This window comes from Macaca mulatta, chromosome 14 (genome assembly GCF_049350105.2).
Source record: "Macaca mulatta isolate MMU2019108-1 chromosome 14, T2T-MMU8v2.0, whole genome shotgun sequence".
Lineage (NCBI taxonomy): Eukaryota > Metazoa > Chordata > Mammalia > Primates > Cercopithecidae > Macaca > Macaca mulatta.
In genome coordinates, this window is record NC_133419.1 from 126445413 (window position 1) to 126470958 (window position 25546).

At 40.9% G+C, this 25546-nt stretch overlaps 1 protein-coding gene and 1 pseudogene across 10 annotated transcripts in view; one reads left to right on the plus strand and one right to left on the minus strand.

The window, feature by feature from the left end:
• CDON (cell adhesion associated, oncogene regulated) overlaps positions 1 to 15647 on the minus strand; it is a 101450-nt gene extending 85803 nt beyond the window's left edge. For 3 of the 10 annotated variants that reach the window (XM_077964625.1, XM_077964626.1, XM_077964624.1), the window contains exon 1: positions 14876 to 15647. In XM_077964625.1, coding sequence (XP_077820751.1) covers positions 14876 to 15009 — 134 coding nt within the window. In that variant the 5' untranslated portion in view covers positions 15010 to 15647. Of the gene's footprint in view, positions 1 to 11821; positions 11962 to 14875 lie in introns of those variants that run through there. The other 7 variants (XM_077964629.1, XM_015116072.3, XM_028834144.2 and 4 more) reach the window with 5 other exon arrangements.
• A 5689-nt stretch (positions 15648 to 21336) lies between these two features.
• LOC717513 (nucleosome assembly protein 1-like 1 pseudogene) lies at positions 21337 to 22533 on the plus strand (annotated as a pseudogene).
• The last annotated feature ends 3013 nt before the right edge of the window (positions 22534 to 25546 follow it).

Consider the following 25546-nt stretch of genomic DNA (forward strand, 5'->3'; position numbering starts at 1 on the left):
ATTGTAGTTATTCCCACGTCAAGAGCTCCTTAAATTTTAATCCTACTCATTTTACTTTGATTTGACAGTCTCTAAGTAAGCTATATCACAATAATATCACATTTGTCAATAAAAGCACTCCATCTCAAACAGAACAACAACAGGAACAGCAACAGCAACTGCTCACATGCAATAAGTACCTAGCAAGTGCCAATCACTAGCCCAAGTTATTGTGTCCTCACTTTGCCTGTAAAGACTAAATGTGATGATCCCATAGCCCCATGGACCACCATATACAGATGGGGAAATCAAGGCACAGAGGGGTCACATCACTAGAATATGGTGGAGCCTGGCTTTGACCCCAGGCCTCTGACTCCAGGACCTATCCTACTCTAAACTGCTATAATACACTGCTCAAAAATGCCTAGGTTAAAGCTCCCATGTATGTAACACAAATTCATTCTAAATTCAATCATTTCATTAATCTACAAATTCCACATGCTAAATTTATGTAAAATAAGGATGTGGATGTCTTTCAGTCCCATATCTACTTCCAAAGAGTAGTACATGAATGACATAAATGATAAAAATCAAGAAATGGTCCTCAGCTGTCGTGGTGGCTCCTGCCTGCAATCCCAGTACTTTGGGAGGCTGAGGCAGGTGGATCCCTTGAGGTCAGAAGTTCGAGACCAGCCTGGCCAACATGGAGAAACCTCGTCTCTACTAAAAATACAAAAATTAGCCAGGCATGGTGGCACACACCTGTAGTCCCAGCTACTCTAATTGGGAGGCTGAGGCATGAGAATCGCTTGTGCCCTGGGAGGCGGAGGTTGCACTGAGCCAAGATGGCACCACTATACTCTAGCCTGTGCAACAGAGTGAGACTCTGTCTCAAAAAAAAAAAAGAGAAAAGAAATGGTCTTCAGTTGGACTCAACAGTGTTTGCAGACGAATGATTTACAGTGTTGCCAAGAACATTTGGCACATTCCCATCACACATTGTATTAATCTGTTGGTAATGGGAATGAGATAAGGAACAATCTAGCAAAGAGGTCAGCAGCAACATTCAATGCCCCAGATATGCTATTACAATCATCCAAATCATTAAATCATCCAAATATAGTTAGAAGGCAAAGGTCAAAAATCCCTTAAGTTAAAGCCAAAGACTTCCAAATAATTCAATTTCATTAGAGAATGAAGAGGAAAATTTCCTAGAGGTTAAAAAAATTCTACTATCTTAAAGAATATATAGCATCAAAGAAACCCATGTTAAGAAAGATATTAAGATATGAAGCAGGTTCTCTAAAATTTCAACAATTTCTTTATTTTTTTTTTTCTTTTTGAGATGGAGTTTCGCTCTAGTTGCCCAGGTTGGAGTACAATGGTGCAATCTCGGCTCACTGCCACCTATGCCTCCCAGGTTCAAGCGATTCTTCTACCTCAGCCTCCCAAATAGGTGGGATTACAGGCATGCACCGCCACACCCAGCTAATTTTGTATTTTTAGTACAGACGGGGTTTCTCCATGTTGGTCAGGCTGGTCTCGAACTCCCAACCTCAGGTGATCCGCCTGCCTCGGCCTTCCAAAATTCTGGGATTACAGGCGTGAGCCACCGCGCCTGGCCCAATCTAATTCTTTAAAAGCCAAGTTAACCTGCAGATCTGAAAACATTATTATTTTTAAGCCATTTAATTATAACCTAAAAAACAGCACACAAATTAATGCATATTGCTCACTATGGATAGAAACATTACAGACAGTTTCTACTGGGCAATTAGACATCTGAACAAGTAGTCTTTCTTGTTCAATTTTTCTCTTTCCAAATTAAAAAAAAGAAAAACTTACAGACAAGCATCATCAATCATTAAGAGGGCCTGGTTCTGATATTATATGAGCTCTGTCAACCTTAATGAAATTGCTTGACAGATCGTAGATAAGTAATGACTTGCTTAGGTTAAGCAAGGCCAGAGTTTTCCTTCTGTAGTATATACATCTCCAGAGTGAAAATAAACAGCCTCACACCTCGTCCTGGGAGCTGCACTCCCCTGCTATTACAACTCAGTCTTCATTTCAACAGACGAGGAGGAACCTTTGGCTTTAAGAACATCTATTTTTCTTTCCTTCCTTCTCAATATGGTCATCAGAAGTCATCAAAACCATTTTTAAACTATCTCATTAATAACAGTTAATAATTATTTGAATCTACACCAAAATAACACCAATTAGCTATCATTAAACGCCAAAACATTTGTTTTGGCCTGCATTACACAGTGATATAAAACAAAACAGAAATAGTTAACAACTGACAGAAGCAATACTAAAGGAATCACTTAAAACTGCAAAGCTTGAATTCATGTTGTAACATATCCAAGAAATTGAAAAATTTTGTTTCAATACCATCGGTCACATTTTGGCCACAGGGGCACCACGGAACAACAGTTAAAATAAGAATAACAGCATCCCTATTCAGATTTTGTATTCATTCTATAACCAAGACACAAATAATGAACTAAAACATCCTCCTTGGTAACTTCTTTACATATAATTGGAAAGGGCTTTCATACTTCATATTCAGCCAGGATATACTGTTAAAAGAACTTCTAAGCATCCAAGGATTCTGCCTGCTCTAAAGAAAAGTGTTAAAAAGCAAGGATCCCAGTAGCTAGGGGAAAAGAAAATGAAATGACTTCTTTAGAAGAACTTTAGAAGAATAAGTTTAAAAATACAAGATACCAGGGAGTCACTTTTACCTTAGGCAAAATGTGCTTCAATGTTTTCCATTAGGTCAACAGTATCTAGAACGCAGAGCTTGTGGTTTAGAAATGTCAAAGACCAAAAAACCAAAAAACCAAAAAAAAGCACCCTTAGAATTTAACTATTTTAATCTATTCCTAAACACATACAACTGTGCAATTATAACCTAAAATAAACCTAAAAAGAAAGACTAAAGTTCCAAATAACACTTTTCTCCAACATGCGAGACATTTTCAAGGCCACCTAACTTTGAACTAGATTAAAACTTTTATATCTGCTATCAATGCTCGATCATTTAGTCTTCATGATTTCCATTCTAACAAAAACTTTACAATCTCATACATTTCCTGTAAGCAGCAAAAAAAAAAAAAAAAAAAAAAAAAGGTCTGTAAAATACTTTGCAAAATACAAAGGGCTCTATAAAAGTTATTTAAGACATGATCATTATCGGAAACAGGAAAGGAGAAAATTATTCTGTATACAGAATAAAAAAAAAAAATCACAAAACAAGATTTGTAATTGCTGAAATACAAACTCCTCAGCAGGGGACCAAGGATGGGGTGTGCTGTGGCTCCTCCTAAGCCTGTCTGTGAACGCAACGCACAGCCTGGGTCAGGACTTTTCTTTCCCAGTCCCCGGGAGGCTCCATTCTTATAGCCTGCAGGGCACACAAACAGACAAGGGCCTGGCTCTGCAAAAAGCAATACTTCACTCCTTTGACACCATATTAGTTACTGTTAAATTGCCCAAGTACACATGCAGCATACATTCACTCTAGGTGAATCGGAAACAAGACACTAGTATTTCTCAGTGAATTAGAAAGAACCTTTATGAGCGAATGGGGACTTTGCCTACTCAATGTAAATTTTTTTTCCAGAAAAAATTCAACATGAAGGAAAAATTCAACATTTCAACATGAAGGAAAAAAAACCCTTAATTGCACAAATGAAAAACTCAAAAATCAGTTTCTCATTCTTGGTTGTTAAAGGCCTGTAGCATTTGAGATGTGGTGGCTGCTGCTTTGAGTCCATGGCCAGCTGACACCTATAATCACAACTAATTAAGTGTCCTGTATACATGTACAGCTAAGGAAACATGAATCTAGCCAAGTGTTATAGTTTCTGCTCTATAAGGGTAATCACTTCCTTATCTTTTCCCTAACAATCTGCCTATCTGGGAAGAGACACCCTAAAAGAACAAGTAAAACACTAACAGTGTTTTCTTTAAGATAATTTCGGATATTATTTTCAAGGGGGGTGGAAAGCATTCGCCTGGATTTACCAAGGTTCACATTTAGAAATCCACTTTGGGAGTTAGCTACAAGACTCCTATTAACATTACTAAGATGCATGCAGTCCAAACCCTGAGTTAAAGTTTATCTGATACCACAAAATATTGATATGAAATCTTTGTACAAGCTGTATTGTATAATTAAAACCCCAACCGTGACTGCTGTCATAATAACAAATGTGAAATTAGTGTAAGACCTAACCACTATGACAATAGCTTTTTTTTTCTTTCTTTTTTTTTTTTTTTTTTTTTGAGACAGAGTCTTGCTCTCCCTGCTCAGGCTGGAGTGCAACAGCGCAATCTCGGCTCCCTGCAACCTCTGCCTCCCAAGTTCAAGCAATTCTCCTGCCTCAGCCTCCCAAGTAGCTGGGATTACAGGCACCCACCACCATGCCCAGCTAATGTTTTGTATTTTTAGTAGAGATGGAGTTTCACAATGTTGGTCAGGCTGGTCTCAAACACCTGACCTCAGGTGATCCAACCGCCTCAGCTTCCCAAAGTCCTGGGATTATAGGCATGAACCACTGCACCCGGCCAACAATAGCTCTTTTAAAATGTATCCTCAAACACAAAAGAAATAACAAATAACATCAATTGTGTTTGCTAGCCTAACAGGAGACCACGATTAACAGCCAATCTCACGATGACTCGAAATTGGCTTTAGTTAGCCATGGGATTAAAACAAAACAAACAAACCAAAAAAATTTAGCTCTAAATGTATTATGAAAATTATACAAAAGACCTATATACAGTCAAAACATGATTACTGCAATTTCTTTTAAGAGAGAAACCCAACTAAAATATAAAAGAATTTAAAACATGGTGACTAGAGCTTGGAATTGGGAACTCAGGGTAGAAATCTGATCTATTTATTTCTGTTGTAACCCTAAAAAGGACTCATACTATAAAAAAGAAAGTATGCCTAATTTTCAATAAATAGAAATCAAACTACTGATTTAGAGATCACAACAATTCTAATCAAATTATAATATGACTTGAAAATATGTTAAGTAGAGTATACACACTCGACACTTGGTATCCACAGTTCCTCATCTACGGATTCAACTGACTACAGACCAAAAATATTTGGAAAATAAAAATATACAAAATAATACAGGCCAGGCGTGGTGGCTCATGCCTGTAATTCCAGCACTTTGGGAGGACAAGGTGGGTGAATCACTTGAGGTCAAGAGTCCAAGACCAGCCTGGCCAACATGGCAAAACCCCATCCCTATTAAAACTACAAAAATTAGCCAGGCATGGTGGCAGGTGCCTGTAATCCCAGCTACTTGGGAGGCTGAGGCAGGAGAATTGCTTGAACCCGGGAGGCGGAGGTTGCAGTGAGCCCAGATCACACCACTGCACTCCAGCCTGGGCAACAGAGCAAGACTCTGTCTCAAAAAAAAGAAAAACAAACAAAAAAACCTTTAAAATATACAGTAAAACAGCTATTTACATTGTGTTAGATATTATAAGTAATCTAGAGATGATTTAAACAGGAAGATGTGCATAAGTTATATGCAAATACAGGGAACTTCAGCATCTAAGGATTTGGATAGCCACAGGCAATAGGGGGTATCATGTCCTGGAATGGATCCCCCACGGATATTGAGGGACGACTGTATTTACAACTAGGTGTAAAATATACTTTTACCCACCAGAACCAACTCAGCAGAACCTCGCTATAATTCTTATTACTGTAGAAGAAAACCTGCCATTTCCTTTTGGATGAACATCCAAGATTTAATGGAAGAAACAATAAAATGACCTCATTTAAAAAGTTGATCACACAGTAAGATGCAGCCAGGAGGTAAATCACGGGCACAACATAGCAGTTAAGACTCCAGTGTGGCTCTACTCAGGAGTATAATAATCTATTAAGAACTATAAAAATACCTCCTCCAGGTTTAGTAGTCTCAAGGTTTACTGGAACTACTGCTTGGATGTTAGGACACCAGACCAAAATCCTGATAACGAGCTGTCATTAAATCATGGTCATATCTAGAAATCTAATTTCACAATAACAGCGCACAGGATGAAATGGGAAGGAGGAAACACTAAATCAAATCAAACTGCTCTGATTGGTAATCTGATATTATTGGACTGGTGTTTTTACACGGAGAGATAAATAGCACCTTTCTAGCAAAACTGTACGGTCACATACATAATCACATTCAGACATTCAGCCACATGATCATTTTATGAGCCAGTATCAGATGCTTTCACTACATTGCAAGCTATGTAATATCAAGCCAAATTGTGACGTTTAACCCCATTTTATAAATGAGGATTCCCCATACCCCCTCTCATACTCTCATAGTCACCAACAGGAGAGAGACCGTTAGAATGACTGAGATAGAGCTTAGTGATAAACACTATGTCCATTCCAGCTGAAACCAGGCTCACTCCCTAATTCTTACTGCCTGTTATTCACTGCGTTGCTGTTTTGTTATACACACACCCTAAGGCCAAAATCATGAAAAGAAGCCAAATTAAATGGGCAGGAAAAATGTCTTATCCCCAGCTTGCAATGCTATTTTTCTTTTTATTGGAATAAGAGACTGCCAAGTTCTGATGTCACTACAATAATTTCATGGCCTGATAAAAGCAGTATTTTATCCAATAAACATTCATTCCCCTTGCCAATTTTACCTCTAACCAGGCAGTGTGTACAATTACTCACTGAATAGATATCAAACTATAGTAAAATAAAGAATTCTAATTACTTTTATTCTGATACTGTAAAAAGCCAGTAACTGTCAGAAATTTCCCTGGCAAGAAACACAATCCAGAATATATTTTCTAGTACCTACATACCCAGAAGAACCCCTGTAAAACACAAAAAGACAAAACATGGCATCAGCTCTCTGGGCACTGAATAATGTTGCACAGAACAACTATATACATTTTAAATATACAAAATTGTTAAAATATTCAAAATATTTGACAAGGATTCCAGTAATAGCCTGATAATGCATGTCCTAGTATCTTCCACATGTAACTGTTTTTTTATCTAAAGCTTTCGTTCATCTTCACTACTTGAAGCTGTGGTATCGCTCCCCGAACTTGAGAGTCATTGATGTCACTGAATTTTTAAGAGCAACATTGTGTGTTGAAATCATTCACGGACCTAGAGAAGACGGTTCAGCATCTTTCTACTCAGTGTGTTCCACCCAGCTCATCAGGATTATCTGGAAACTTGTTAGAAAGAGAGGATATTGGGCCTCACCCCAGACCTACTGAATCAGAGCATGCACTTGAGCACATCCCCTGACCCAGAAATTCAAATGCACATTAATGCCATCCAGGATATCTGAGTGTTTAGGACTTGTTCCGCAGAGTGCAAAGAAAGGCGTGGGCGGGCCAATGTACATAGGGGAAAATCACATTTTCCTTAAGGAATAAGGGGGAGACCAACATGTATGCAATTATGATGCCATATCAGTGCCAGGAGAGATGCGTTTCCAGCCTGCGAGAAAGCATGGCATATTCATGGAAGGCAAAGTAGCTGGGACGGAGAAGCTTCCAGTAGGCATATAACACTGTATATGCAATTAAAGACCCGGGCTTCAATAAGTGAGCACTTCAGGGACTTGAAAGGATTTTAACGAAAGCAGTCACATGACCACATTTACATTTCAGAAAGAGTACTCAGGCAAAATGTAAGAACAATCGATGATCTGGAAGGGGACAAACCAAGACTGAAGACAAGGGGATGAGTTAGTAGCAGTTTAAGCAGGAGTTGCAAAGGCATTTTTTTCATCTCACGTGCTGAATCTCCTCTGTCCCTCTCCCAAAGTTTGAGAAGGAGAGTGGAGGGGTAAAGTAACGGTAACAGAGAAGACATAAAGGCGGCCCACTTCTAAGCTACAGGGAGGATGGAATTGGTATTGATGGGCATACATAAATATAAAACAGTAAAAACTCAATATACTTTTCTGTTTTATAAAATGCAGAAAATACTATTTTGGTGATTCAGGATTCCACAGTTCCTTCCATCATTTAAAATATCATAAAGTACTATATTTACGGATACAAGATGTGTACATGGTTAAATATCTATGGATCCCACAAAATATCTTGAATATGGTTTTGATACTTGGATAAGTCACTGATATCGGCCTTTTCCCCCCTATATGAGTTATTTATCTCTCTTGTAACTCAAGTTTAGAAAAGTTGCAGTGGAGGAGGAACAAGAGGGGCATTTATTAATGTTTACATATAATGTGTTGTAGGAATGAATAAATAACTGGGCCAACAAATGGCTTCAGATGTATACCTATATAAAAAGGTAATATATGCTATACTTTTAAGTATTATCATTTCTGATACTGATACACTTAGAATATTGGAAAAGTCCCTATTTAAGTAAGGAGGAAAGAATATTTGACATTTACTTGTTATAGTGATAAACTAAGGATTACATTCAAAGTGAAAACAGCCAGCAAGTCGAGGCAATCTCCAACTTTAAACTGGAGCTGGTTTAAAAAAATGTATTTATCCAATGGCTGTTTGGAACTTTTAACATATTTCCTACCTCCAAAACCATGTACGTGGTGGGTATGTAGCCTAGGCACACCATAAAAGCCTATTTCATGGAGCCTCAGTCCTACAAACGCCTTAGAGGTTATTTGGTTCAATGTCGCACCCAAGGAAGAGATTCTTCCCACAGTACCCTTTGCAAATGCCACTAGAAAACTTTCAGGAATCAGGAGCCCATGTCCCTTCCAAACAGCACTGTTTCACATGAGGCAGCTCTATTTGTTGGATAGTTCTTCTTTCTTCTGAAATATAATCTGCATCTTTGAGTGCGCCTATAGATCAAAAGATGAATCATGTATCACTATTTCAACACTCCCAACCCCACTGAAATCCTGGCCACGGATGGTCTGAGTTAGGAAGAAAAGGGGACAATTTGCCCCTCTCCAGTCCAGGAGAACCCATCCCTGCATATGGCTGTACGTGAAGAATGACCCTGTGTCAAGAGCTACGAATAGTCAGATTTAATACAATTATAAATGTTGAAAAATACAATGTCTCCCTGAGAGAAAAATGGCTAGTGTTCAAGCAGAACACCCAGAAGATCCTTAATCAACATTTCCAATAACAGAAATACAAGCTATTAACCGCAGCCAAAGTCTCTTCCAAAATTTAAAACAAACAAACAAAAACCCTTCTGATTCATCTACTGAATCATCTTGTCTGTTTGTGAAATAAATTTTATTTAGCCTATTTGAGAATTTCAACAACACAAACAGAAATTCTAAATGTATAGGCACAGCCTGGCCGCAATTGTTAACAGGTGAGTGGCCAACACTCTTCATCCTGATATAAGTGCTTGGTCCTGTTCTTCACAATCTCACTGCAGTATAACATCCTAGCTCTACTTTCTTCCTTTTATGGTGGACTTCTTCTTTTTTCTTCAGAAAAGCATTGTGGTGTTTCATTTTAAACTCAAAGAATATTACACTAATGCTGGGCTGGTGGTTACTTCTGTACAACGCTAAGTGTTGATTATGGCATTTAATCCTAAGCGTAAAGGCTATAAGCTACCTTAGATGGTCCTTTTCCCCTATTTTGAGGCTCCCTCCTAAAAACACACACATAAAAATGAATACAGTTTTCAAAGCATTTGGTTTATGGAATTGTAACTGAAGGTAATTATACCTTCAAGTAGTGAATAAATCCAGTTCTGTGAATAAAAATGAGGTCATGGTTGTTTTCCTAAGATAGCCATTGGGATCTGATTTTCTAGTAATGCGGGAAGAAGTGTTATTTTCTTTTATCCTCCAATGTGCCCATAAAATGAATTACTATGAATTTCAAACTGCACAAAAGACTCTACAACAATTTTAAAAGCATGCATTAGTACTGTATACATAAATAAATGCTATTCAATAACATGAATAAATCTCGCAGGCTTGTGTCTATTCTAGTGCTCATTATTGAGCAGCACAGGAACTCCGACATAGACTGTATACTGTCGGAGTCCATTTTCATATGGTTCACGAACAGGCAAAACTCATGTATTCTATTTCGTCAGAATAGCTGCTGGCTGCTAGCAAGAGGGAGGGCTGCCTGGATGGGCACCAGGGAGCCTTCTAAGGCCAAGGAAATGTTCTATATCTCAATCTGGGTACTGGTTACCACAGACATGTGCATATGTAACAATTCATCTAGCTGTTCACTTAGTATACATTAGCTGTACACTTGAGTATATTACTATGTTACACCTCAACTGGAAAAAAAATAACACATGATGTCCAACTGCCTTCTAAGTTTCAACTGCAAATTTAAGAAAGCTGTAGTGTTCCATGTGCTGGCACTATTACTAGCTTCTGAGAACTCCTCATTATTGAGTATTTCAAAGAGATCTCTTCTGGATCAAAGTAATACACTTACACGTACAGGAGGAGTTCATAAAAATAACAGCAGCTAACATTTACAGAGGTTTTACCATATGCCAAGTGCTTGACTTTCATTATCTCATTTAATCCCACAACAGTGGTAAGACATAATTTCTGTTACTATCCCCACTGTACAGATAAAGACCCCCAAGGCTTAAGTCAAGATCATTGCCCAGGCTCACATAAATAACAAGAGGTGAGCTGGTCTAGAACGAGAATAGCTGAAAAGCAAGCTCTGCGTCAGCTTCCGAATTCCCTGTTTGTATTAGGGTAATATCAAAATAAAATCGGCCTCACAGTTCCAAGTAACAAAACATCAACAAAATACGTAACTCAAGTTCAGTAATATAACCCATATATTTTTTTCTCACGTAACATTAAAGGCACATCAGTGGCTCTTAAGCATTGGAGTCCCTACTCACATTCCAACAGATACACAGCAGAACAAAAAGTTCTTTGGGCTAGTTTTTCATTCTCTCTGACCATCAAAATACACCGCACAGCAAAGCGACTAAACAGCTGTGAGTGCGACAGGCACAAACTGCAGTGTTTACTCCAATCCAATCCAGGGTCCCTTCAATTTGGCCAGAGTAGTAGGAGAAACGCCCAGGATTAAGGTGGAAAAAAAGCTAAACATATCTTCAAAAAGGCTTCTTTATTTTCTAAACACACTGTATTGTGAGGAGAATTTGGTAGAGGGCTACATGGGAGCAGGACGGAAAAGGCTGTGCACTATTTACAACATGATTTTACTTGGAAACAAAATATATCAAATGAACCATCAAATATGCTACTGCTTTCTGCATTAGCTGAGAACTAGGAGCATTGGAATTCACATTCTTGGTAGACAAAAACCAATTAACTACACTATCCACCATTCGGAACTGGTTTTCCTTGAAAAGTACACAAGAAACAAACTGGGCTAATATTCTGAAAAAAAGGTTGTGCCCAAACATTATTTGAGGCACGGGAAGAGAGACTTGGGAAGGAAGACACACTAATGTTTCTCAAAAATGTTGCTCCAAAGATTATACAGAATGTTTTTGGCAGATACGTTTTCATTTACTTGGCGCTGCTAGCAAGTCTGCAAAGTAATGCCTCAAAAACACTAGAAATGATAGAATTCTTAAAAAGACAACAGAAAAGACAATCTAAATTAGAATTCTATAATAATAATAATGTAACAGAAACAATCAAATTCTATCAAGAGTAAACTAAAATATGCCTATTCAAACAAGCATTTCATCACTGCAAAACAATTTGTTTCACATGAAGTCTGATTTTGCTCTCAGTTTGAAAGTTACTAAAACGATACATCAGCCTTTACAGGCAAGACCAAACAGTAAGATAATTTTACATATTTATCAAAAGATCATTCAAAGAAAACTTACCAAGTCTGCAACGTGTATAAGCTTGTGCTTCGGAGGGAAAGCAGAGAAGCCACTTTCTGTACTTACACTGGAGTTCACTTCAGCGCTAAACACACATCACTGCAGTCCTGCTTGTAATAAAGTCTGGACTAGCAATCTGCCTTTGGGTTGGGCTTTTCTCTTACAAGATAAGCTGTTAAGTCATGCCTTGATTTTAGATCTGCCAACATATGGAGTCTTCTAATGTAGCCTTCCCTCCACCCCCTCAACTCCCCCCTGCCCACATCCCCCCAATCCCCGCTCTGCTCCACTCCCTCTGCACACACACACATACACACATACAAAAAAGGCACTGCAGGGCAGAAATTCCTCAGGTGCTCGCTAATGGAATTCCCAGGGTCTTGGAGCCGCTTCGGGGATCAAGAGATCTCATAGCCCCTGCTGGGGTAAGGAGCAGCGAGTCTGTTCCATTTAATCAAATACAGAATGAATTTTCAGCTCTATTCACTAGCTTGTCTCCAGGGCTCTCAAAAGGCACCAGGCAGCTAGAATCACACACATGTGGCTCTTTTAGGCAAGTATAATTAGCTTGATTTTAAAAAGCCACATTAATAATATCACCTCAGGACCATTATTCAGGGGACAGATGACAATGATACTGTATGTTTTAAGCCTGACAATGGAGGAAAGAGCACAAACAATGAGGGAAAACTTGAAGGATTAAAAAAAAAAAAACCAACAAACCAGTTTTTCATTTAATTGGAATCCAATATTTTTCAAGGGACATTAAGAATATTCCATACACCATCCCTTATTTTTAATAGAAGAGAATCAAGTAAAGCCCTCCCCTGTGCTGTTGAAAGTCAATGAGTGCCAAATACACAACAACAACTTATCACATGGAATGTTTACACACAATATAAAAATTTAAGTAAAAACATTCTCGAATTCAAGTTCACGAAATTTCTTGAAAAAAATTCCCCATCAAAAAAATACTGTAAGAAAGCAAGTCCTTCAAAGCAACATATTTGGCAACCAGACTCCAAATTCTGTTTCTAATCTAATTAGTTTGTATTAAGTTCATTTACTTAAAAGGGGGGGGGGCTACCATGTACACAGCTCATCTACAGCTCCACTGTGTTGCCTTACCCATACTTCTACATCATGCCACAGCTGATCACAGGGCACTGGCTCAGGTCATTACATGTTAAAGCAACACATTTTTCAATTCATTATTTATTTTCTAACCCTTCCCTGATTTTTACTAAGATAATATTTAATTCCTGAAATCATTTCCCTAGCATTTAACTTAGAAACAATCACCAATTTTAGTCCAAATGTTCGCGAAAATAAAAAAATTCTACAGAAGGAAAATTTTACTTCAACTTACATTTCGACAAAACCATACATGAAATTGTCTACAAAGTCATGAAGGCAGATGGGCAAAGTGGGAAAAGAAGAAAAAAGCCCAAGAAATAAATAGTCAACAAATTTTTACCTGCCCTCTTTAGAGCAAAGCCCTAGGACAGAAGTTCCTATTCCCACCTACTGCCTTCATCTGTATATACCTCCACGATCTGGGGCAGAAAGTCCTATCTTAAAGTGAACTTAATTCCTTTCCTGCAAAGTCAAACCACCTGCAAAGAAAGCAAGGCATAAGACAGATTTAGAAGCCAAGCTACACAAGCTAGATCAGTATCCAAGTCCTAAGGGTTCTTTGTACTTGAAGGCTTGAGAGTCAGAGCTGTTTAAGTACTTTGCACAGAAGAGGAGGTTGATGAGAACCATGGCAATCAATCAAAGCATCCCAAGTGAGTTATTACACAAACAACAGCACAGTACCTCTAGTAACTGATTTTCCTGGCTGACTAAACCATTCAAAGACAGACAGATTTCCCAAACACTGGGAAGTTTTTGCATGAAAGTTAAACAATATACATTTGTGTGTTTCTTAATAGCAATATAAATGTTTCTGTTCTACACACTGCCAGACACACACCCAGGGCACGTCTTTACAAAATGAAACAGGTTTTCTCCATCCTTCTCATATAACTTCAAGTGTGAGGCAGTTCATTTCAACATGTGCGTAACAGAGACTGCAGTATTTGATGCTTCCCGGGTTCCGAAGAATGCTATCTAGTTAAGCACTAATTTAAAATTTCTAGAAAATTTTTTGAAGGTTTTCTTTCATCTTATCCTAAAAGTTGAACTATCCCCAAATTTTCAGCTAAAAACAGACTGAGGGTGACTATAAAATGTCATAGAATGTTCAGAATTATGCTGACAATAAACTCATTTCATTTTCTAACATCCTCCCCACCTTCCTCTCCTTGGAGACACTGTCCACTAGGTATGCCAAGTGTCAGTTGGGAATGTGAGGGTTATGTCATCAGTGCAGAAAGGAATCAGAATTCTCTGACTTGGCCTCTTTCATCTTTACTGGCATAGGCCTGAAAATAAATCTCATGTGAGCTTTTAGTCCAACCTCCCGTTTTTCAAGGTGTCTGGTTTGGGACACAAAGGCTGACTTTCTGTTGATGAGGTTCCCTAAATTCTGGATTCCCACTGCAAAGCAGTCTGCCCTTAAAGCACCTGCCACCCTCTGTCGTCCTGATGAGGAAGGGCAGGCACTCTGGAAACAGCTCCTTTTGGAGAGCCTTCCACCTGATTTGGTGGGGTTAGGGAGAACAATGAAGGGAAGGGCAAGAGAGTCTATCTATCCCCCTCAGTGATTTATTGCTGAAATTCCTAGATGTGGAGAGAAAGCAACAAAGGTCTGGAAGCTGCCGACTGAAATAAATAGCGAGCTGTAATGTATTTAGCAAATGATAATGCAATCCACAGAAAGCTTTACAGAGGAGAAGGAAAAATACACTCCCTGGGGCTGGGAAGTCACTGAGTGTTGTGAAGGCAGAGAAAGATACATTGTGCAGGAAATTTCTCCTGCTTCTCCCTACACATAAATCACTGTCTCTCGCGGGCGCTCTGCGGGTATGGAAGTTGAGAGAGGCCAGGGACCCTGCTCCCTTGGGAAAACGCCCGGGCGCCCTAGCTCCCCACTCTGCGGCATCTCACCTGCCCCCGAGGACCATCGTCAAGAAGAGGTTTCGTCGTGTCACTGACACCTCACCCCGCCTCCTCCCGCGAGGTGGCTCCGAGCGCCCGAGGACGCGGAACGCCGGGGCTCCCCGCCCGGCACGCATCAGCATCCAAACCCCGCGCGCAGCCCTGGACCCCCACGCCCTCCCGGGAACGCCAGCCCGCCAGTCCCCGGGACCTCCCGCCCCCTAAGCCAAGGCCCCCCAAGCCCAGTGCCCGCGCGCCACCTCCCCTCCTGCGGCGGGACCCCCGCCCCCGCACCTCTCCGCGGGGCTGGCTAAGCCTCCAGACCTCCTGCGCGGCAGCCGGCTCGGAAAGCCACCCCCAGGTCATCCCCCCGCGCGCGCGCGGCGGCGGCTACGGTGGCGGCGGCTGCGATCCGAACGGGCCCCTCCATGCACCGCGCAGGGCAGAGGAGGGAGCGGCGCCTCGCACGCCGGGACGGGGGCGCTGGGCAGGGCGGGCGGGCGTGGGGTCCCGGGTCTCCTCGCACCTAGCCGCGCGAGCCGGGCTCCCGGGCTCAGGGGAGGGGTGCTGGGGGGGCGGAGTCACCGGGGCGCGCCCCCGCGGCCGCGCTCCTCCCCGCCGAGGAGCGCGGGCGCGTAACTCGGCGGGTGCTGGGCCGGCCCGGAGCACGCGAGCAGCGGGAGGAGGGACCGGGGAGAAGCAGACGGAGGCGGGCCGTAGAGGCCGCTGCGCCCCGCCGGCCCGCGCCCCGCCGAAGGGTGCGCGCGCAGCCTGCCAGATCAGCGGCGGGGGCACGGGCCGTACCAAGTGGCGGAGGGGGGCACGCTATCTGCAGGACCCTCTGCCCGTCGTTGACCTGCCTATTCTGCAAGAGAGATACCCCAGAGGAGCATAAAAGGGCCTATTCTTGGGTGTAGGACAGGTAAGGATGAGTTGCCTTAGCAAGTCACGGAGATTCCCATCATGCCTGTACTCACGCTCCCCTCACCTTTCATTCCTCTGGAGAGGCGGCTCTTCTGGCAAGTCCCCAAATGGTCGACTCCGTCCCCGAGGCCCCGCCCCAGTCTCGCTCCGGCCCCGCCCCTCGCCTCTCTACCTAAGATCTCTGAGCCGCCAACGGGTGCATCCCTTCTGCCGGTTCTTGCCTAGTCTCTCTTAGGGTTCCAGCGGCCCACCGCTTATACCTCCTTCGCCTTTCCACCACTCCACATGTTTAGTTCCTTAGGCGGCTTCATCTGATTCCTCACCCACCACCCACCCGCCCTGCCTGCACATGCACGTAAGCAGGTAGCAAAACTCAGGGCTAGGAGAGGCGTGGTGTGGCCTGGTGGCCTTTGGCCCCAGAGTCTTCCCAACTCGTCCGTTGGACCTGCCCCAAGTTATCTGAGCTCAATGAACTTCAGTTGTTCAAACAGAAAAAGGAAAAATAAATTTCTATTCAAAAGGATGCTGTAAGGCATAAATATGATACTTCGTGAAAAGCACCTGCCACTCAGTGGGCATTCAAGGACTGTAACTTCTTTATCAATTATTATTATTAGCAGTTAGCTCTTTTTTTCCCATCATCATTGCTTACTATTAGTTTAACTACAAAAGGAGCCTTAATAATAGTTAAGTTTATAAATACTCGATACTGAACTTCAGGAGAAATATGCCAGTCCTCCCTTACCTTCTTATAAGAATTTTAAAAAGAAATACTTGGAAGTGTGGTATTGTTCAAGCAGGTTAGCTTTCTGCATTAGCTAGATTCAGGGATTTTGTGAAGCCCCTGGAAAGAAAGACAGTACAGGAAGGAAAACAAAAAAACAAAACTTTTTTTTTAAGACGGAGTCTCACTCTGTCGCCCAAGCTGGGGGTGCACTGGCGCGATGTCTGTTCACAGCAACCTCCACCTCCCAGGTGCAAGCGATTCTCCTGCCTCAGCCTCCCGAGTAGCTGGGATTACAGCACGTGCCACCACACCCAGCTAATTTTTGTATTTTTAGTAGAAACGAGGTTTTGCCATGTTGGCCAGGCTTGTCTTGAACTCCTGACCTCAGGTGATCCACCCACCTCGGCCTCCCAAAGTACTGGGATTACAGGCGTGAGCCAGGGCACCCAGCCGGAAAATAACTCTTAACTCTAGTTTGTTCTCCACTGTTCCATTGTTCACTTATTGAGACCAAGAATCTATATGTTATTAACAAGGTGTAGTAAACGATTTTTCATTCAGCAAGTAAGACCTTCTATGAACATAGAGGATTTAACTCAAATGAGAGTTTTGTGTGGATGTAATAGAAGTCTTGCAAGTTTATTGTGGCTACAGAGAATTCCAGGTTCTTCTCCTGGGACACAATGCACTCTGCGCATCTCCAGATCTCACAGTGCCATTTGAATTCACTATACCTGCTGTTAATCATAGTCAGACTGAGAAATAATTACAATGTTTGTTGACACTAATTACTTCCTCTCCCCCTTTTTTTGTAAAGCGGAGAAATCATTTCAGGTGTAAAACTGTTTTTCGTTAATGAATCATTCATCCATTTGTTCAACATTAAGAAACAATGTGCCGTCCCATGCTTCAAAGAGCTCACAATCTAACTGTGATACAGACACACACACGGATAAGTACAAGGAGACGCCTTCAGTGCAATCAACAGGGAGCTGTGTGAACACAAGGTCAGTGTTGCCTACCCTGTATGGAGCTTGCGAGAAAGGCTTGCCAAGAAAGTCTTACCAAAAGTGACCCACGAACTAAGTCTTAAAGGATAGTAGGAGTTGGCTAGATAAAGGTGAAGGAGTGGAAAGATGGTCTAGGCAGAGGGGACATTAGTAACAGAGGCGTGGCCAGGCACGGTGGCTCACGCTTGTAATCCCAGCACTTTGGGAGGCTGAGGCAGTCGTATCATGAGGTCAGGAGTTTGAGACCAGCCTGGCCAATATGGTGAAACCCCATCTCTACTAAAAATGCAAAAATTAGCCGAGCATGGTGGCAGGTGCCTGTAATCCCAGCTACTCTGGAGACTGAGACAGGAGAATCGCTTGAACCCGGGAGGCAGAGGTTGCAGTGAGCTGAGATCACGCCACTGCACTCCAGCCTGGGCGACAGAGTGAAACTCAGTCTCAAAAAAAAAGAAAGAAAGAAAGAAAGAAAGAAAGAAAGAAAGAAAGAAAGAAAGAAAGAAAGAAAGAAAGAAAGAAAGAAAGAAAGAAAGAAAGAAAGAAAGAAAGAAAGAAAGAAAGAAAGAAAGAAAGAAAGAAAGAAAGAAAGAAAGAAAGAAAGAAAGAAAGAAAGAAAGAAAGAAAGAAAGAAAGAAAGAAAGAAAGAAAGAAAGAAAGAAAGAAAGAAAGAAAGAAAGAAAGAAAGAAAGAAAGAAAGAAAGAAAGAAAGAAAGAAAGAAAGAAAGAAAGAAAGAAAGAAAGAAAGAAAGAAAGAAAGAAAGAAAGAAAGAAAGAAAGAAAGAAAGAAAGAAAGAAAGAAAGAAAGAAAGAAAGAAAAGTAATAGAGGCATAGAGGCAAGCAATTATGAATACACTGTAGATCAAGGGAACTGCAAGCTCTTCTCTGTGGCCTAAGTGTGAGGGGTCAGGTAGGGATTGGTAAGTGAAGGCACTGCAGAAAGAAGCTGAAACCAGGTCACAGATGGCCGTGTATGTCATGCCAAGAAGCTTGGACTTCATCCTGCAGGTAATGGGGAGTCCATGCAGGATTTTACGTGGGAATGTGATGTAGTCAGATTTGTGCTTAGAAAGATCGCCTAGCAACAGTGATCTTTTGCAGATAGATTTGAGGGAGCCAAGCCTGAGGTCAAAAAATTTGGAAGCTTTGAAGCAGTGCAGGCAGTTTAATTCAATCAAGAGAGTGCACTAGGAAGATAGTAATAAGGACAGAGAAATGGGGATAAACTTCAAGAACATGAGGAAATTTTGGCAGGACTTGAAACTGATTGCATGTGGAAGGTAAAGAAGAGAAAGGACTCAAGGATGAGCCCAGCCTGCTAGCTTTGATGGAGAGTGGTTACTCTCCCTACCCCCACAGCACCAAGAAAGACAGTAATGTCCTGCAGAACATACAGGTTTCAGGGAAACAATCATGTGTTCAATTTGGAGCCTTTTGAATTTGAGGTACCTGTATACTATTATCTAAATGTGTTCCCCTAGATTCATATGTTGAAACTTAATTGTTGGCCAGTGTGGTGGCTTATGCCTGTAATCCTAGCACTTTGAGAGGCCGAGGCAGGAGGATCACTTGAGGTCAGGAGTTCGAGACTAGCCTGGCCAACATGGTAAAACCCCATCTCTACTAAAAATACAAAAAATTAGCCGGGCATGGTGGCGCATGCCTATAGTCCTAGGTACTCAGGAGGCTGAGGCAGGAGAATCACTTGAACCCAGGAGGTGGAGGTTTCTATGAGCCAAGATTGCACCACTGCACTCTAGCCTGAGTGACAGAGTGAGACTCCATCTAAAAAAAGAAAGAAACTTAATTGTCAATATGATAGTATTAAGAGGTGAGAACTTTAGAAGCTGACTAAGTCATGAGGACAACCCTCCTGAGCAAGCTTCATGACCTTATAAAAGGGCTTCAAGGAGTTAGCTAGCCCCTTCTGTCCCTTCTGCCATGGGAGGACACAGAGAGGTCACCATCTGTAAGGAGTGGGCACTTACCAGACCCTGAATCTATAGGCACCTTGAACTTGGATTTCCCAACCTCCAGAACTATGAGAAATAAATTTCTGTTGCTTAAAAAGTACCCAATCTAAGGCATTTTGTTATAGCAGCAGAAACAGACTAAGACACTATGGGGCCTCCAACCACAGATGTCCACTAGGTAGAGAACTCCAAGTGGAAATACGGATTTAAAAGTCATCAGCATAAAGTAGTATTTATACCATTAAAGTGGAAGCGATCTCTCAAGAAGAATATGGAACCAGAAAGTTGTAGCCAAGGATGGATCTCTGAAACTCCAATAACTAACGCCCCCAATTATCTTGATGAATTTGGAGCAAACGTTGTTTACTGAACTCAAGGTATGGGACTTGAGAAGGATGCTTGAAGAAGGTGGTGAAGGTTTGGAATAGTCATTAGGAAAAATGAGAGTTGAAAAATCAGAGAATTGATAAGTGATGCTGAGGTCCTGGCTGAGGTTGGAGACCATTAGTGTATAGTGATGGAGCTTGCATGATTATGTGGTTTTCTCCATCAAAATGTAATCATTCAGGTAGAAGGGGAAAAGCATAACACCAACCCAATTTTGAAGTTTTTCTGGGGGTTGTACAAGAAGGAAAATAACACATGGTATTGGTAAGAAAATATTTAAATCATCAATCATAGAATCCAGGCAGTGGAAAAGGTGGAAGAGGTTTGAGAAGTATAATAGACTGGAAGAAATGACAGATTAAAGAAAAGGAGATATGTATGAGATTAAAGAGCTGTTGTTACAGGATTGAGTAAGAAAGAACCAAGAGGTCTTTGATAATAACCAGAGTTTACCATTTCATTAGAATAGTTCCAGGAAATGATTGGATCTAGTATGCTAACTGGTGCTGGTAGATGATGTGGTGTAGCTATTTATGCCATCAGGGGACATATTGAAGGAACTGAGAGACTGATAAGTGAAATACCATGAGCCAAGTACTCAAGTCCTCAGGGATGAGGTGGGAATGTTGTTAGATACTAAGTGACATTTAATACATTCCAGGCCTGAAGTAGGTGCTTTTATAATACTAAATACATGTTAAAATTGGTTCTCCAAGAATAACATAATAGAGTAACTAGAGTCCACAAACTTGTATCACATTCTGACTGTACCTTATTTGATGTTGGTCAAATAACTTAAACTCTTGGAGTCTTGATTTCGTCATTTGTAAAGTAGTAAGTGGCTTCATCATTTGTAAAGAGTAATAATACCTCATATAGAGTTGTTAATAGGACCTACTTCAGTGGTTTGCTGGGAGGATTAATTGAGATGATACACACAAAGCACTTAATACAGTGACTGGCAAGTAGCAAACACTGGATAAAAGCTATTTATAATAATAACAGTTACTGCTTATATATATAAGTTCCTTCTGTGCACTAAGTATTATTTTAAGCATTAGTCCCATTATTACAAATGAGAAAACTGAGATATGAAGTGCATTGACAATCAGTATCAGAGCTCATATTAAAACTCAGGTAGTCTGTGTCTAGAGGCTGAACTCTTAATTATTACACATTAATGTCTCCCTACAATAATGGGAAGTATTTTTATTAATATCACTTCAAATAAATTGATCAGTTAAAAAACTTTGGTTCTTTTTTAGCACCATCTGCTCGCGGTGCCACCTCCTGCTCCTCCTGCCACCACTGCCGCCTTGAGTCACTGCCTGCGCAGCTCAGGTCTCCTGGCTCCCCATACTGGCCGCCGATATTTGGAGTTCTTACAACATGGCAGACATTGACAATCTGAACTTGATCAAGATTTGGATGATGTTGAAGAAGTAAAAGAAAAAGAAACTAGTGAAGAAACAAAAATCAAAGCATGTCAGCTAACTGTTCAGATGATGCAAAATCCTCAGATTCTTGCAGCCCTTCAAGAAAGACTTGATGGTCTGGTAGAAACACCAACAGGATATATTGAAAGCCTGCCTAGGGTAGTTAAAAGACGAGTGAATACTCTCAAAAACCTGCAAGTTAAATTAAATGTGCACAGATAGAAACCAAATTCTATGAGGAAGTTCACAGTCTTGAAAGGAAGTATGCTGTTCTCTATCAGCCTCTACTTGATAAGCGATTTGAGATTATTAATGCAATTGATGAACCCACGGAAGAAGAATGTGAATGGAAATCAAATAAAGAAGATGAGATTTTGGAGGAGTTGAAAGAAAAGGCCAAGATCGAAGATGAGAAAAAGGATGAAGAAAAAGAAGACCCCAAAGGAAGTCCTGAATTTTGGTTAACTGTTTTAAAGGATGTTGACTTGTTCAGTGATATGGTTCAGCAACATGATGAACCTATTCTGAAACACTTGAAAGATACTAAAGTGAAGCTCTCAGCTGCTGGCCAGCCTATGAGTTTTGTCTTAGAGTTTCACTGTGAACCCAATGACTATTTTACAAATGAAGTGCTAACAAAGACATACAGGATGAGGTCAGGACCAGATGATTTTGATCCCTTTTCTTTTAATGGATGAGAAATTACGGGTTGTACAGAGTTCCAGACAGATTGGAAAAAAGGAAAGGATGTCACTTTGAAAACTATTAAGAAGCAGCAGAAAAACAAGGGAAGTGGGACAGTTCGTACTGTGACTAACACAGTTTCCAGTGACTCTTTCTTTAATTTTTTTGCCCCTCCTGAAGCTCCTGAGAGTGGAGATGATGCACAGACCTCAAAAATAGGTCACTTTTTACGTGAGTGTATAATCCTAAGATCAGTGTCATACTTGACTGGAGAAGCTATTGAAGTTGATGATGGTGTTTATGATGAAGAAGGTGAAGAAGCAGACAAGGTAATGTTTACCAAATGAGCAAATAATTCTCTCTGTGTTTAACACATTGAGAAGCAAATTGAATGACTTATGTATTCCTTTGCTATAATTATTCTATGATTTGGAATAAAAACATTTTTGAAAATATGATTTTAGAATTCTACAGCCAAACAATATATGTATAAATTTTCAATAAATAAATTGCAAAAAAAAAAAAAAACACACAAACTTTTGTTGAGCACGTTTTAGGTATAAGGCCCAAAATTAAAGACATACAAGGAAATACCTGTATTAAGAACATCTTGGCTGGGCGTGGCGGCTCACAACTGTAATCCCGGCACTTTGGGAGGCCGAGGCAGATAGATTGCTTGAGCCCAGGAGTTCAAAACCAGCCTGTACAACATGGTGAAACTCTGTCTCTACAAAAATTATAAAAAATTAGCCGGGTGTAATGGCATGCACTTGTAATACCAGCTATTCAAGAAGCTGAGGTAGGAGGATCGCTGGAGCCCAGGACACAGAGGTTACAGTGAGCCACAATCGCGCCACTGTGCTCCAGTTTAGATGACAGAGTGAGACCCTATCTCAAAAAAGAAAAAAGAAAAAGAAAAACATCTTATGTGGCCTCATCAGACTCTCTTAGCTTCACCTGTCTCCAAGACCCTGCAGTGACCCACTCAGTATCCCTCGCACCATTTCTAGGCACTGCAGAGCTTGAAATCTGGCTCCTCCAGGAGCTTCTGAGAGGGCTGAGCAACACAACTCAAAAGTATAGTGTGAGACCAGGCGTTTTGGCTCACACTTGTAATCCCAGTGCTGTGGAAGGCCAAGGTAGGTGGATTGCTTGAGCCCAGGAGTTCAAGACCAGCCTGGGCAATATTGAGAAACCCCATCTCTATTTAAAAAAAAAACAAAAACAAAAAAACAAGAAGAAAGAAAGTGCAGTGTGTTATCCCCCCTATGTGAGGAGGGAATGGGGGCAGGGCAACAGATAAACTCCTTCTCCCATTCTCTATCCATGGACTGCTCCAAGGCATGGCTTGTCCACACTACTTGTCTGCAACCATCCCTCGTGGCCAAGCAGAAGCACCTATTGAGGGCCCAGATGGGTCTCATGTGACTTGTCAAATGCAATGGCCTCATAACAGTGCATCGCCTTGCATCTGTTTCCCAACTTTTTCTATGCTATTTCCTTTTTCCCTTACTCTCACCTGTGATTGACCAGCCTCTGTTTATTAGAAACTCTTTGTTATAAACCTAAAGAGTTTATAATAAAGCTTTAGAAAGTTTAGGCCTATGTATATATAAAACAAGTAACAGTGCAAGTCACTAGCTGATATACACCAAATGAGAGGAATACAGCCAGGCACAAGTTTGAGGTCCAGCCTGAATGTTATTAACCAGTTAATTTTGTATTTTCTGTGCCTCAGTTTTCTCATATATAAACTATAGATAGTGATATGTGTGTTGCACTTTCATACATTGCTGGTGGGAATGAAAAATGGTATGACCTCCAGGGAAGAAAATTTGACAATATTTATCAAAATGTAGCATGCTTTTACCCTTTGATCCTGCAGCCCGAGTCTGGAAATTTGCCCTATGGATACTCTTGCATTCATATGAAAAATCCACTCACTGCATTGTTGTTTATAGCAGATTAGAAATAATACAGGCGTCCACCATCAAGAACTACATCCACACAATGGAATACTGTGCCACTGAGAAAAGAAAAGGGAAGTTCTCAGAGAACTGCTATGGAAGGTACTCTAGAATAAATGGAAAAGAAAAGAGGAAGAAAGAGAGAGAGAGGTACAGGACATCTTACGGGCAGTATTATGCTCTAATTTCTAAGAGGTAGAAAATAAGAGTATATATTTGTGTTTACTGATTTTTGTGTGTGTGTGTGTGTAAACAACCACTAGAAGGAACCAAAGAAGACCTCCTTCCACTTTTTTTTTTTTTTTTTTTTTTAAGACAGGGTCTCATTCTGTTGCCCAGGCTGGAGTGCAGTGGCATGATCACGGCTCATTGCAGCCTCTACCTCCTAGGTTCAAGTGATCCTCCCATCTCAGCCTCCTGAGTAGCTGGGACTACAGGCACATGCTACCATACCCAGCTATTCAAAGAATATCTTTAAAAATGATTACTTATAGTGGAAGGTGGATAAGATACTTTTAAACTTAAATCTTTTGGCTGGCCGCAGTGGTGCATGCCTGTAATCCTAGCACTTTGGGAGGCCAAAGCAGGTGGATCTCTTGAGCCCAGGAGTTTGAGACCAGCCTGGGAAACATGGCAAAATCCCATCTCTACAAAAAATACAAAATTAGCCAGGCATGGTGGTGTGTAGCTGTAGTCCCAGCTACTTGGGAGGCTGATGTGGTCGAGGCTGCAGTGAGCCGAGATGGTGCCACTGCACTCCAATCTGGGTGACAGAGTGAAACCCCATCTTAGAAAAAAAAAAAGTGTAGATTTTTATACTGTCTTGATTTTTGAACCATGCAAATAGGCTACTTATCCAAAACAAACAAAAAATTTAATGTGAAAGTTACATCTACCTTTCAAGAGTTAAATGAAATAATGCATCACATTTCTAGCACAGTACCTGACATGGAGTAGGAGCTCAGTAAATGGTAGCTTCAGAAATAACTTGCAACTGAAGTAGAGGAAGGAAGGCTTCAAGGAGGAAGGAGAACTTAGCCTAAGTCTAGAAGCTGGGAAATACTGAGAGAGAAGTAAAAAGGTGGAGACCATTGCCAAGGAGGGATTGGGAGAAGCAATGGGAGACAGTGTTAGTAAGATAGGATGAGGCTGCATGGGAGAGGGTTTGAATGGTAGATAAGAACTTGGGATTTTATTCTTTAGGTGACAATAATAATAATTAATCTTTATATTTGTACTATGTCTCATGGTTTATGAAACCTTAATTACAGATTCCCATCCAGAAGAAACTCAAATCTTATTGTCTCGAATTTGATGCCAACTCAAATGAGCATTATGAGCCTCTAGAATATTCTTGGACTAGAAATGATCTGATAGTTGTAGCAAATGTCAGAAAGTGCCCATTTAGCAACTGCAAGAGTGGTCAAAGTTGGTCATCACCAAGCTGACTTAGTCTGCTAAAGGCTTGCAAACTAAACAGCGATTTCACACATTTCTCTCCTGGTTATGACTTTGGATTTTTATTTGATCTTATTTACATGAGAAAAAAGCAATAATCAATTTAAAACCAAAAA